Genomic DNA, 15,858 nt, shown 5'->3' with positions numbered 1-15,858 from the left:
TTCATACTCCTCTTTCTACATTTCTTCTTTTCCCTAAAGCTGTGGTTCCTCAAGTATAGTCCATAGACCAGCAGGATCAGTATCTGCTTCACCAGGGAACTTGTCAGAAATGCAGACTCCTGGGTCCCACTCCAGACCTACAGAACCTGAAAATCTGGGTACTGGGTGTGGGGCAGCAGTGTGTTTCAACAATTTCTCTTCCAAGTGATTCTAATGCCTGCTCAAGTTTGAAAACTATTGCCCTATCCTAATAACATCACTAACATAGCCTATAAAAACCATCATTTCATTTTATCAATAATCCCATAATATGCTTTCACTATTCACTTGTGTTTATTTCAGTTTCTAGGTGGTTCCATCTTGGACAAATATCTATCACAAAACATATTTTTGTCTTCAGTGACAAAGAAGACTAGTTGGTCATTACAATAGGGAGGATTAAGTTAAATCATAACTTAATTTTTCTAACCTTTCATTCTTTTATGCATCCTCTAAGTCCAAATTATAACTAGAATCTGAGCAAGGGTTGAACAAGAGCAAATAATAACTACTTTTTCACACTTACCTAATTTAATGTTTATATCTGTATCTATCTGTCCACTTTTTAACTACCTTCAAATATAACCCCATATATTGAGGATAATGAGAACATATCAACTCATGACTAATATTAGTCACAGAACAGACCCCCACTTCATTTACTCTTCTTCATTTTCCTAGATATTAAGAAAATAAAGAATCTAGAATATCTACTAAAAAACTCCCCTTCTGCAGAGGATTAATACAACCGTTGATAAAATTAGTTCCATGACCTTTTAAAGCTTGATAATTTTAATCTACATAATGTAGGCAACCTAAAAACCATGTTCTTCACTGCTTAGTGAAAACTATTTCTCTCAACTGAGGATGATAAGATTGGGAAGGGTGAGGTTCTGTTGGTCTAGAAGAGTTTTCTTCATGATATAGAGAGAAGAGAAATGAGATGAATACACTGTTATAGATTTACCAAATGTTTTTGTGTTCTTTTATTGTACCTACAGAAGCAGAAAAAGGGCTTTGAGTAATTCTAGTTAGTGTTATCAAGCTCCATTTCTCCTAGTTTACAATGCTTCATCTTTTCATTAGGCGATGAAATAAAACACATCTTCTTGAAAAATATTTTAATATTACTTGATCAGCATAATGTAATTATGGGATAATTAGATGGAATGGGATACATCCGATTAGATGTAATGGGATACATAAAGTTAATCATTCCTGGACCACAGAGAAAGAAGACTTATATCTCATAAATCTTATCTCTTTTCCCTCAACTTTTTATTCATTCCTTCTCCAGCTGCAACCTAGAAGAAGCTTTCAACACACCTCAGGCCTATATTACTGCCACAGCTTCTCCAGCTGCCACCAGTCAGCCCATATAGTCTAGGTTAATTTTCTTTCAAAATTCCTTTCACATAATTCCCCTCCTCAAAAACCTACAATGGTATCCTATTTCCTATCACATAATATCTAAACTCTTCTAACTTTAAGACTATAATCTGCCTCCATCCTTCCTATCCAACTTTATTCTATAATATTTCCCAAACAGCAGATCCCCTCCCCATAGGATAACTATGAAATTCATTTGCTCTTTCTTAGGGAAAAAGTTGAAAAGACAAGGAAAAGAAAACAGACACTGAAATCCCTAACAGCAAAAGTTTATTTACAGTTGAAGTTAAGGAATAATTTTAACGCATGCTGAGAAATTAGTAATATTCCAAACTTATAGGTTACTATCCAATGAGGAATACAAGATGATGTTGGAAAAGGCTATGGCATACACAACTATTAGAACCAGGTTATCAGAACACACACTATTAGAATCTTGTTATCAGAACAGTTACATATCACATACTTTTATGTCACATCAAGTCCATGAACAGCTCATTTTCTAACTTCTCACTGGCTATTTTAGTAAATAGCATTCAAGGTTAAACGTTAAGACTGATGTGGGGAAGAAATACACAAGTGGTAAGCATCACATTTCAGAGCCTACATATATGAATACAACATTAAGATTAATTAAGAAACAGTATTTCAAAATTTTTTGAAACAACATGTGGCAATGTTTAGCGCATGAGGAGACACTGTTTTGGTCCATCCACTCTTTCCAGCTTTTCAAAGTGTTTCCTGGCATTGCGGATGTTGATCAGAGTAGCTGCAGAAGCTGAGGGTAGGGAGGGTAGGGGTGGAGGAGATACCCAACATAATAAATACAAGCAGCCAACGGAATGTCTGACTAGTAAAAACAAATAAATAAACAAAAGAGAGCCAAATCTCTCAAAATAGGTCACAGAGAATATACAGGAATAGGAGGTCCCAAGTTAACTATGATTTAATTTTTCTGAATAAGCAGATTTGTTTATATTTAAATATATTTCCAAAATAAAATTTCCAAATCTTTTTTTGGTTCATTTTTAGAATAAAACCCATTATGTTATGCTGTATTTTAATATTAATCTAAGTAGGAAAAGCCAGTGGATCAGAGATAATTTATTTAAACTTCTGGGAACATCCTGGAAACACTGCTAGAACCTTTATTTCAGTAGTTATGAACATGGCTATTATGGCATGGAAGTACCAAATATGTCCCTTTATGCCCAGGGTACAAATATGGGAATATAGTATTTAGGAATATACAGTGACATATAAAATGATTCAGCATTTAGTAATCCAGAGCTTAGACTGATTAGTCTTTTGAAAATTTATACTATATGAAGCATAAATCATACATATGGGTTCTCTTTTCTTTAAAATCCCTAGATTTAGTACCTTGATTTCTGAAATTTCATGAAGAAAAAACAAAACACCCAGGAGTCTAAATTATTTTTAAGCTTCAAAACATAAGTTTAGTAAACAAAAAACTATTTATTACTAGTACTAAAATAGCTTTTTTATTGTGGTAAATAATACATATAACGAGAAATTTACCATTCTAACCATTTAAAAATATACAGGTCAGTGGCATTAAGTATATTCCCACTGCTGTGCAACCATCCCCACTACAAGATGTTTGTTCATTATCTAATAAAGTACTACCTCTAGGGAAATTAGTTTAAAGAATGAAGCTTTAAATCTATGTCAGCTAAGTTTGAACTTACGAATGGATGGATCAGACATCACGACCATCACATAAGTGTTGGATGTAAAGATGTCAATGAAAGCAGCAAAGTTAGAGTTCCTGACTTCCATGCTCTGGAAAGAAGCAGCTAGCTTGCTATAAGACAAATGAGAAAAAGTAGTAAAGAACATAAAATAATAGCAATATAAAAAATTCTGACTTTGTATATTACACATTCAATAGCATTATACCTTGATTCACCACTTCATTAAGACAGTTAATCACTAACTTCTCTTTGTTTTCCAAGGAAAATCTACTGCTAAATTTACTATGTTTTGGAAAGTGACTTAGAAAGTGGATTAGGACTTGACATTGACTGTGAAATGGGCTTAGACCTAGATCCATGTTAAAATAACAGATTACAAAAGATTTCCCTAATATTTAAGAAGTTTAGGTTGAAATTTTCCTATCATTGTGATTAATAACTACTTTTGAATGTTCATTATATTGAAATTAGAGAAATGATCCCATTTCTTTAAAAACAAACAAGGTAATTATATTTGGATGCCCTTTGCGATTTCTTCTTAAAAATGTTAGCATAAACATGCCAGTAAGTCTCACAGTGTGCTAAGACATAAAAAGAGTAAACTTATACTTGTTCTATTGTCTGGGCATCAAAGTTTTACCAGGATAAGGATTTTGATTATTACATATTTACTAAATTATAATGTTTAGCCATTCCTTCTTCCTATATCCACAATGCTAAGATTCAAACCGTATTTAATCAAAAGTGAGACAACATGATTAGACATTTCCAGACTGTATTCTGTACCATTCCTGAATCAGTATGTCACTATTTTAATTACTATAGTATTATAGCAAAATTTTTATTTGGTAGGGTAAATTCTCCTTTCTTCTTTTTCAAAACTCCCTTGGATATTTTCTGTTTATTTCTTCCTAAATAGTATCGAATACCTCAAAAGATTTTTCTGCTTAGATATTTTTCACATGCTTCTTCTGTATCAGTTGAGTTTGCATTAAAGGACAATGACTTTCACCTGAACCAACTGTAGGCTCCCTTAGAGTTTAGCTTTCTTTTCAATTAAAAGAACTACTCTGAACACAGAAGTGCAGTCTACTGTGGTTATCTGAACCTCTCAAAAGTGACAAATTTTTCCAGACATAAATAGATCACAAAAGATCTCTTACCTGCAGCTCAGCTTAAATTGCTTAATAATGTTGCTGATTTTCTCAAATCTGTGGGCATCACGCTGCTCTTTACACTGATAGTGAGAAATCACCTATGAAAAAAAGCAATACTCTTAAATATGCAAAGTAGTCATATCACCTTCTGCTACTTAATCCTCAAGTTAGACCTCTGTCAGTTTCTTGGTCACCCTGATTTTCAGGATAGACTTGGCACCCAGCCTTACTGTCTCTTCTTCTCTCCCATCTTCTGCCAATGTACTGCATAATTTCAACATCCCTATGGATAACCTATACACTACTGTTCATTTATAATTTTATTGGACATTAAAATATTACCTATTGTGGTTTCACTGCTGTTATTTCTCATTTATGATAATTAAATGGTCATCTTATTTCAATATTTCACAGGATGTTTTTGATTTAAAAAGTACAAATTAGGGGCACTTGGGTGGTCAATCGGTTAAGCATCTGACTTTGGCTCAGGTCATGATCTTGTGGTTCCTGAGTTCGAGCCCCATGTTGGGCTCTGGGCTGACAGCTCAGAGTCTGGAGCTTCCTTGGGATTCTGTTACTCCCTCTCTCTCATCCCCTCCCCCACTCATACTCTGTCTCTCAAAAAATAAATAAAGGTTAAAAGTATTTTAAGGAAGATGGCGGCGTAGGAGGACGCTGGGCTGACCGCGCTTCCTGCTGATCACTTAATTCCACCTACACCTGCCTAAATAACCAAGAAAACTGCCAGAGGATTAGCACAATGGAGTCTCCGGAGCCAAGCACAGACGAGAGGCCCAAGGAAGAGGGGCCCCTCCTGAAGTGGATCACTGAAGGAGAAGCAAGCTAAGCCTGCCCCTCCTACTCCCGTGCACCTTGCCTACCCACCCCAGCTAATATGCCAGATCCCCAGCACCACAAGACTGGCAGTGTGCAAGTAGCCCAGACGGGCCACACCACCCCACAGTGAATCCCGCCCCTAGGAGAGGGGAAGAGAAGGCACACACCAGTCTGACTGTGGCCCCAGCGGTGGGCTGGGGGCAGACATCAGGACTGACCGTGGCCCCGCGAACCAACTCCAGTTATACACCACAGCACAGGGGAAGTGCCCTGCAGGTCCTCACCAATCCAGGGACTATCCAAAATGACCAAACGGAAGAATTCCCCTCAGAAGAATCTTCAGGAAATAACAACAGCTAATGAACTGATCAAAAAGGATTTAAATGATATAAGAGAAAGTGAATTGAGAATAATAGTCATAAAATTAATCTCTGGGCTTGAAAACAGTATAGAGGACAGCAGAGAATCCCTTGCTACAGATATCAAGGGACTAAGGAACAGTCACGAGGAGCTGAAAAACGCTTTAAACGAAATGCAAAACAAAATGGAAACCACGACGGCTCGGATTGAAGAGGCAGAGGAGAGAATAGGTGAACTAGAAGATAAAAGTTATGGAGAAAGAGGAAGCTGAGAGAAAGAGAGATAAAAAAATCCAGGAGTATGAGGGGAAAATTAGAGAACTAAGTGATACACTAAAAAGAAATAATATACGCATAATTGGTATCCCAGAGGAGGAAGAGAGAGGGAAAGGTGCTGAAGGGGTACTTGAAAAAATAACAGCTGAGAACTTCCCTGAACTGGGGAAGGAAAAAGGCATTGAAATCCAAGAGGCACAGAGAACTCCCTTCACACGTAACTTGAATCGATCTTCTGCACGACATATCATAGTGAAACTGGCAAAATACAAGGATAAAGAGAAAATTCTGAAAGCAGCAAGGGATAAACGTGCCCTCACATATAAAGGGAGACCTATAAGACTCGTGACTGATCTCTCCTTTGAAACTTGGCAGGCCAGAAAGGCTTGGCACGATATCTTCAGTGTGCTAAACAGAAAAAATATGCAGCCGAGAATCCTTTATCCAGCAAGTCTGTCATTTAGAATAGAAGGAGAGATAAGGGTCTTCCCAAACAAACAAAAACTGAAGGAATTTGTCACCACGAAACCAACCCTACAAGAGATCCTAAGGGGGATCCTGTGAGACAAAGTACCAGAGAAATCACTACAAGCATAAAACATACAGAAATCACAATGACTCTAAACCCGTATCTTTCTATAATAACACTGAATGTAAATGGATTAAATGCACCAACCAAAAGACACAGGCTATCAGAATGGATAAAAAAACAAGACCCATCTATTTGCTGTCTACAAGAGAATCATTTTAGACCTGAGGACACCTTTAGATGGAGAGTGAGGGGATGGAGAACTATTTATCATGCTACTGGAAGCCAAAAGAAAGCTGGAGTAGCCATACTTATATCAGACAAACTAGACTTTAAATTAAAGGCTGTAACAAGAGATGAACAAGGGCATTATATAATAATTACAGGGTGTATCCATCAGGAAGAGCTAACAATTATAAACGTCTATGCGCCGAATACCAGAGCCCCCAAATATATAAAACAATTACTCATAAACATAAGCAACCTTATTGATAAGAATGTGTTAATTGCAGGGGACTTTAACACTCCACTTACAGAAATGGATAGATCATGTAGACACACGGTCAATAAAGAAACAAGGGCCCTGAATGATACATTGGACCAGATGGACTTGACAGATCTATTTAGAACTCTGCATCCCAAAGCAATAGAATATACTTTCTTCTCGAGTGCACATGGAACATTCTCCAAGATAGATCATATACTGGGTCACAAAACAGCCCTTCATAAGTTTACAAGAATTGAAATTATACCATGCATACTTTCAGACCACAATGCTATGAAGCTTGAAATCAACCACAGGAAAAAGTCTGGAAAACCTCCAAAAGCATGGAGGTTAAAGAACACCCTACTAACGAATGAGTGGGTCAACCAGGTAATTAGAGAAGAAATTAAAAAATATATGGAAAAAAACGAAAATGAAAATACAACAATCCAAACGCTTTGGGACGCAGCGAAGGCAGTCCTGAGAGGAAAATACATTGCAATCCAGGCCTATCTCAAGAAACAAGAAAAATCCCAAATACAAAATCAAACAGCACACCTAAAGGAAACAGAAGCAGAACAGCAAAGGCAGCGTAAACCAAGCAGAAGAAGAGAAATAATAAAGATCAGAGCAGAAATAAACAATATAGAATCTAAAAAAACTGTAGAGCAGATCAACGAAACCAAGAGTTGGTTTTTTGAAAAAATAAACAAAATTGACAAACCTCTAGCCAGGCTTCTCAAAAAGAAAAGGGAGATGACCCAAATAGATAAAATCATGAATGAAAATGGAATGATTACAACCAATCCCTCAGAGATACAAACAAGTATCAGGGAATACTATGAAAAATTATATGCCAACAAATTGGACAACCTGGAAGAAATGGACAAATTCCTAAACACCCACACTCTTCCAAAACTCAATCAGGAGGAAATAGAAAGCTTGAACAGACCCATAACCAGCGAAGAAATTGAATCGGTTATCAAAAATCTCCCAACAAATAAGAGTCCAGGACCAGACGGCTTCCCAGGGGAGTTCTACCAGACGTTTAAAGCAGAGATAATACCTATCCTTCTCAAGCTATTCCAAGAAATAGAAAGGGAAGGAAAACTTCCAGACTCATTCTATGAAGCCAGTATTCCTTTGATTCCTAAACCAGACAGAGACCCAGTAAAAAAAGAGAACTACAGGCCAATATCCCTGATGAATATGGATGCAAAAATTATCAATAAGATACTAGCAAATCGAATTCAACGGCATAAAAAAAGAATTATTCACCATGATCAAGTGGGATTCATTCCTGGGATGCACGGCTGGTTTAACATTCGCAAATCAATCAACGTGATACATCACATTAATAAAAAAAAAAGAGAAGAACCATATGATCCTGTCAATCGATGCAGAAAAGGCCTTTGACAAAATCCAGCACCCTTTCTTAATGAAAACCCTTGAGAAAGTCGGGATAGAAGGAACATACTTAAAGATCATAAAAGCCATTTATGAAAAGCCCACAGCTAACATCATCCTCAACGGGGAAAAACTGACAGCTTTTCCCCTGAGATCAGGAACACAACAGGGATGTCCACTCTCACTGCTGTTGTTTAATATAGTGTTGGAAGTTCTAGCATCAGCAATCAGACAACAAAAGGAAATCAAAGGCATCAAAATTGGCAAAGATGAAGTCAAGCTTTCGCTTTTCCCAGATGACATGGTATTATACATGGAAAATCCGATAGACTCCACCGAAAGTCTGCTAGAACTGATACATGAATTCAGCAAAGTTGCAGGATACAAAATCAATGTACAGAAATCAGTTGCATTCTTATACACTAACAATGAAGCAACAGAAAGAAAAATAAAGAAACTGATCCCATTCACAATTGCACCAAGAAGCATAAAATACCTAGGAATAAATCTAACCAAAGATGTAAAAGATCCGTATGCTGAAAACTATAGAAAACTTACGAAGGAAATTGAAGGATATAAAGAAATGGAAAAACATTCCCTGCTCATGGATTGGAAGAATAAATATTGTCAAAATGTCAATACTACCCAAAGCTATCTACACATTCAATGCAATCCCAATCAAAATTGCACCAGCATTCTTCTCAAAACTAGAACAAGCCATCCTAAAATTCATATGGAACCACAAAAGGCCCCGAATAGCCAAAGTAATTTTGAAGAAGAAGACCAAAGCAGGAGGCATCACAATCCCAGACTTTAGCCTCTACTACAAAGCTGTCATCATCAAGATAGCATGATATTGGCACAAAGACAGACACATAGACCAATGGAATAGAACAGAAACCCCAGAACTAGACCCACAAACGTATGGCCAAGTCATCTTTGACAAAGCAGGAAAGAACATCCAATGGAAAAAAGACAGTCTCTTTAACAAATGGTGCTGGGAGAACTGGACATCAACATGCAGAAGGTTGAAACTAGACCACTTTCGCACACCACTCACAAAAACAAACTCAAAATGGATAAAGGACCTGAATGTGAGACAGGAAACCATCAAAACCCTAGAGGAGAAAGCAGGAAAAGACCACTCTGACCTCAGCCGTAGCAATCTCTTACTTGACACATCCCCAAAGGAAAGGGAATTAAAAGAAAAAATGAATTACTGGGACCTTATGAAGATAAAAAGCTTCTGCACAACAAAGGAAACAACCAACAAAACTAAAAGGCAACCAATGGAATGGGAAAAGATATTTGCAAATGACATATCGGACAAAGGGCTAGTATCCAAAATCTATAAAGAGCTCACAAACTCCACACCCGAAAAACAAATAACCCAGTGAAGAAATGGGCAGAAAACATGAATAGACACTTCTCTAAAGAAGACATCCGGATGGCCAACAGGCACATGAAAAGATGTTCAACATCGCTCCTTGTCAGGGAAATATAAATCAAAACCACACTCAGATATCACCTCACACCAGTCAGAGTGGCCAAAATGAACAAATCAGGAGACTATAGATGCTAGAGAGGATGTGGAGAAACGGGAACCCTCTTGCACTGTTGGTGGGAATGCAAACTGGTGCAGCCGCTCTAGAAAGCAGTGTGGAGGTTCCTCAGAAAATTAAAAATAGACCTACCCTATGACCCAGCAATAGCACTGCTAGGAATTTATCCAAGGGATACAGGAGTACTGATGCATAGGGGCACTTGTACCCCAATGTTTATAGCAGCACTCTCAACAATAGCCAAATTATGGAAAGAGCCTAAATGTCCATCAACTGATGAATGGATAAAGAAATTGTGGTTTATATACACAACGGAATACTACGTGGCAATGAGAGAGAATGAAATATGGCCTTTTGTAGCAACGTGGATGGAACTGGAGAGTGTGATGCTAAGTGAAATAAGCCATACGGAGAAAGACAGATACCATTTGGTTTCACTCTTATGTGGATCCTGAGAAACGTAACAGAAACCCATGGGGGAGGGGACAGAAAAAAAAAAGAGGTTAGAGAGGGAGACAGCCAAAGCATAAGAGACTGTTAAAAACTGAGAACAAACTGAGGGTTGGTGGGGGGTGGGAGGGAGGGGAGGGTGGGGGATGGGTATTGAGGAGGGCACCTTTTGGGATGAGCATTTGGTGTTGTATGGAAACCAATTTGACAATAAATTTCATATATTGTAAAAAAAATAATAAGAGAACATTACGAGCAATTATATGCCAACAAAATTGGAAATCTGGGAGAAATGGACAAATTCCTAGAAACATAAACTACCAAAACTGAAACAGGAAGAAAGAAAAAAATTGAACAGACCCATAACCAGTAAGGAAATCGAATTAGTAATAAAAAATCTGACAAAAAACAAGAGTCCAGGGCCAGATGGTTTCCAGGGAAATTCTACCAAACATTTAAGGAAGAGTTAACATCTATTCTCTTGAAACTGTTCCAAAAAATAGAAGGGAAGGAAAATATCCAAACTCTTTCTATGAAGCTAGCATTACCTTGATTCCAAAACCAGACACATACCCCACTAAAAAGGAGAATTATAGACCAATTTTCCTGATGAACATGGATGCAAAAATCCTCAACAAGATATTAGCCAACTGGATCCAATAATACATTAAAAAATTATTCACCACGACCAAGTGGGATTTATACCTGGGATGCAGGGCTGGTTCAATATCCTCAAAACAATTAATGTGACTCATCACATCAATAAAAGAAAGGACAGGAAGCATATGATCCTTTCAATAGATGCAGAGACAGCATTTGACAAAATACAGCATCCTTTCTTGATAAAAACCCTCAAGAAAGGAGGGATAGAAGGAGGATACCTCGAGATCATAAAAGCCATATACAAACAACCCAATGCTAATACATTCTCAATGGGGAAAAACTGAGAGCTTTCCCCCTAAGGTCAGGAACAAGACGGGGATAACCACTCTCGCCACTGGTATTCAACATAGTATTGGAAGTCTTAGCCTCTGCAATCACACAACACAAAGAAATAAAAGGCATCCAAATCGACCAGGAGGAAGTCAAACTTTCACTCTTCACAGGTGACATGATACTCTATATGGAAAACCCAAAGGATTCTACCAAAAAACAGCTAGAACTGATTCATAAATTCAGCAACGTTGCAGGATATAAAATCAACGCACAGAAATCGGTTGCATTCCTATACACCAACAATGAAGCGACAGAAAGAGAAATCAAGGAATCAATCCCATTTACAGTTGCACCAAAACCATAAATTACCTAGGAATAAATCTAACCAAAGAGATGAAAAATCTATACACTGAAAACTATAGAAAGCAGATGAAAGAAACTGAAGAAGACACAAAGAAATGGAAAAAGATTCCATCCTCCTGAATAGGAAGAACAAATATTGTTAAAGTCTCAATACTACCCAAAGCAACCTACATATTCAATGCGATCCCTATCAAAGTAACACCAGTATTCTTCACAGAACTAGAACAAATAATCCCAAAATTTGTATGGAACCAGAAAAGACCCCAAATAGTCAAAGCAATCTTGAAAAAGAAAACCAAAGCAGGACGCATCAAAATCCCAGACTTCAAGCTACACCACAATCTGTAATCATCAAGACAGTATGGTACTGGCACAAGAACAGACACTCAGATCAATGGAATAGAATAGAGAACCCAGAAATGGACTCACAAATGTATGGGCAACTAATCTTTGACAAAGCAGGAAAGAATATCCAATGGAATAAAGACAGTCTTTTCAGCAAGTAGTGCTGGGAAAACTGGACAGCAACATGCAGAAGAATGAACCTGGACCACTTTCTTACACCATACACAAAAATAAACTCAAAGTGGATGAAAGACCTCAACGTAAGACAGGAAGCCATCAAAATCCTCGAGGAGAAAGCAGGCAAAACCCTCTTTGATCTTGCCCGCAGCAATTTATTACTCTAGACATCTCTGGAGGCAAGAAAAACCAAAGCAAAAATGAACTACTGGGACCTAATCAAAATAACAAGCTTCTGCACAGCAAAGGACACAATCAGCAAAACTAAAAGGCAACCGACAAAATGGGAGAAGATATTGGCAAATGACATATCAGATAAAGGGTTAGTATCCAAAACCTACAAAGAACTTATCAAACTCAACAACCAAAAAACAAATAATCCGGGGCGCCTGGGTGGCGCAGTCGGTTAAGCGTCCGACTTCAGCCAGGTCACGATCTCACGGTCCGTGAGTTCGAACCCCGCGTCAGGCTCTGGGCTGATGGCTCGGAGCCTGGAGCCTGTTTCCGATTCTGTGTCTCCCTCTCTCTCTGCCCCTCCCCCGTTCATGCTCTGTCTCTCTCTGTCCCAAAAATAAATAAAAAACGTTGGAAAAAAAAAATTTAAAAAACAAACAAACAAAAAAAAAAAACAAAAAAACAAATAATCCATTGAAGAAATGGGCGAAAGACATGAATAGACACTTCTCCAAAGAAGACATAGAAATGGCCAGCTGACACATGAAACAATGCTCCACATCTCTCATCATCAGGGAAATACAAATCAAAACCACAATGATATACCACCTTACAACTGTCAGAATGGCTAATATTAACAACTCAGGCAACAACAGATGTTGGCGAGACATGGAGAAAGAGGATCTCTTTTGCATTGTTGCTGGGAATGCAAGCTGGTGCAGCCACTAAGTATGGAGGTTTCTCAAAAAACTAAAAATAGAACTACCCTACGACCCAGCAATTGCACTACTAGGCATTTATCCAAGGGATACAGGTGTGCTGTTTCGAAGCAACACATGCACCCCCATGTTTATAGCAGCACTATCAACAATAGCCAAAGTATGGAAAGAGCCCAAAAGTCCATCGATGGATGAATGGATAAAGAAGATGTGGTATATATATACAATGGAGTATTACTCGGCAATCAAAAAGAATGAAATATTGCCATGTGCAACTACATGGATGGAACTGGAGGGTATTATGCTAAGTGAAATTAGTCAGTCAGAGAAAGACAAAAGTCATATGACTTCACTCATATGAGGACTTTGAGAGACAAAACAGATGAACATAAGGAAAGGGAAACAAAAATAATATAAAAACATGGAGGGGGACAGAACAGAAGAGACTCATAAATATGGAAAACAAACTGAGGGTAGCTGGAGGGACTGTGGGAGGGGGCATGGGCCAAATGGGAAAAAAGGGAATCTACTGAAATCATTGCTTCACTATATACTAACTAATTTGGATGTAAATTTTAAAAAATAAAAAATAAAATTAAATAAAAAAAAGAAGATAAATTATGGAAAAAAAGAAGCTGAGACAAATAGAGATAAAAAAAAATCCAGGAGTATGAAGGGAGAATTAGAGAACTAAGTGATGCAATCAAAGGGAACAATATCCGTATCATAGGAATTCCAGAAGAGGAAGAGAGAGAGAAAGGGGCTGAAGATGTACTTGAACAAATCATAGTTGAGAACTTCCCTGATCTGGAGAAGGAAAAAGGCATTGAAATCCAAGAGGCACAGAGAACTCCCTTCAGACATCATTGAATCAATCTTCTGCAGGACATATCATAGTGAACCTGGCAAAATGCAAGGAAAGAAAAAATTCGGAAAGCAGCTAGGGATAAACATGCTCTAACTTATAAAGGGAGACGCATAAGACTACTGGCAGACCTATTGAAACTTGGCAGGCCAGAAAGGAATGGCAGGAAATCTTCAATATGATGAACAGAAAAAAAATATACAGCTGAGAATCCATTATCCAGCAAGTCTGTCATTCAGAATAGGAGAGATAAAGGTCTTCCCAACAAACAAAACTGAAGGAATTCATCACCACTAAACCAGCCCTACAAGAGATCCTAAGGGGGACTCTGAGTGAAATGTTGCAAGGACCACACTACAAGCATGAAACCTACAGACATCACAATGACTCTAAACCCATATCTTTCTATAAAAACACTGAATGTAAAAGGACTAAATACGCCAACCAAAAGACATAGGGTATCAGAATGGATAAAAAAACAAGACCCATCTATTTGCTGTCTACAAGAGACTCATTCTATTTTATTTATTTTTTTTCAAAGAAAGGCAGACTGCCACGTGCAGCGCCTCATTTGGATGTGTCTGGAGTCTTGGAAGCTTGACTACCCTACGTTCTCCTACAAATGGACCTTGAGAGCTTGTTTGGAGGTTCTAGCAGGGGAGCGCAGCTACTCGTATACCCCTGACCGAAGAACGGTCCTCCTCTATCGGGGAAGGTCGTCCTCTTTGACCGAGCACACAACTTCAGGAGGGACACACATGGAGCGGTGACGGAGGAAGGGGACACCCGCCTAGCCAGCCAGATCAGCCGAATCAACCCTGGCGATCAATGGGGTGACAGATATTACAGCCAGATCGCCCTCACATCCTACAAGAGACTCATTTTAAAACTGAAGACACCTTCAGATTGAAAGTGAGGGGATGGAGAACTATCTATCATGCTACTGGAAGTCACAAGAAAGCTAGAGTAGCCATACTTATATCAGACAAACTAGACTTTAAATTAAAGGCTGTAACAATAGATGAAGAAGGGCATTATATAACAATTACAGGGACTATCCATCAGGAAGAGGTTACAATTATAAATGTCTATGCGCCAAACACAGGAGCCCCCAAATATATAAAAGAATTAATCACAAACATAAGCAACCTTATTGATAAGAATGTGGGAATTGCAGGGGACTTTAATACTCCACTTAAAACAATTGATAGATCATGTAAACACAGGATCAAGAAAGAAACAAGGGCCCTGAATGATACATTTGATCAGATGGACTTGATGGATATATTTAGAACCCTGCATCCCAAAGCAACAGAATATACTTTCTTCTCGAGTGCACATGGAACATTCTCCAAGACAGATCACGTACTGGGTCACAAAACAGCCCTTCATAAGTATAAAAGAATTGAGAACATACCATGCACACTTTCAGACGACAATGCTATGAAGCTTGATATCAACCACAGGAAAAAGTCTGGAAAACCTCGAAAAGCATGGAAGTTAAAGAACACCCTACTGGGGCGCCTGGGTGGCGCAGTCGGTTAAGCGTCCGACTTCAGCCAGGTCACGATCTCGCGGTCCGTGAGTTCGAGCCCCGCGTCGGGCTCTGGGCTGATGGCTCAGAGCCTGGAGCCTGTTTCCGATTCTGTGTCTCCCTCTCTCTCTGCCCCTCCCCCGTTCATGCTCTGTCTCTCTCTGTCCCAAAAATAAATAAAAAAACGTTGAAAAAAAATTAAAAAAAAAAAAAAAAAGAACACCCTACTAAAGAAGGAATGGGTCAACCAGGCAATTAGAAAAGAAATTAAAAAATATATGGAAACAAATGAAGATGAAAATACAACAATCCAAACGCTTTGGGATGCAGCAAAGGCAGTCCTGAGAGGAAAATACATTGCAATCCAGGTCTATCTCAAGAAACAACAAAAATCCCAAATACAAAATCTAACAGCACACCTAAAGGAAACAAGCAGAACAGCAAAGACACCCCAAACTCAGAGAAGAGAAATAATAAAGATCAGAGCAGAAATAAACAGATACAGAATTGAAAAAAATTATAGAGGAGATCAATGAAA

The 15,858-nt window shown here is 38.2% G+C and overlaps 1 protein-coding gene across 6 annotated transcripts in view; it reads right to left on the bottom strand.

Moving 5' to 3' along the window:
- Positions 1–1,681: 1,681 nt before the first annotated feature.
- RRAGB (Ras related GTP binding B) overlaps positions 1,682–15,858 on the bottom strand; it is a 47,991-nt gene continuing 33,814 nt past the window's right edge. For all 6 annotated transcript variants that reach the window (XM_058712456.1, XM_058712458.1, XM_058712452.1 and 3 more), the window contains 3 exons: positions 4,310–4,401; positions 3,141–3,256; positions 1,682–2,206 (listed from right to left, as the gene is read on the bottom strand). In XM_058712456.1, coding sequence (XP_058568439.1) covers positions 2,109–2,206; positions 3,141–3,256; positions 4,310–4,401 — 306 coding nt within the window. In that variant the 3' untranslated portion in view covers positions 1,682–2,108. The remainder of the gene's footprint in view (positions 2,207–3,140; positions 3,257–4,309; positions 4,402–15,858) is intronic.

The sequence above is a fragment of the Neofelis nebulosa genome, chromosome X, assembly GCF_028018385.1.
Source record: "Neofelis nebulosa isolate mNeoNeb1 chromosome X, mNeoNeb1.pri, whole genome shotgun sequence".
NCBI lineage: Eukaryota > Metazoa > Chordata > Mammalia > Carnivora > Felidae > Neofelis > Neofelis nebulosa.
Note: the sequence above shows the minus strand (reverse complement) of the source record. Positions and strands in the feature narration are given on the sequence as shown.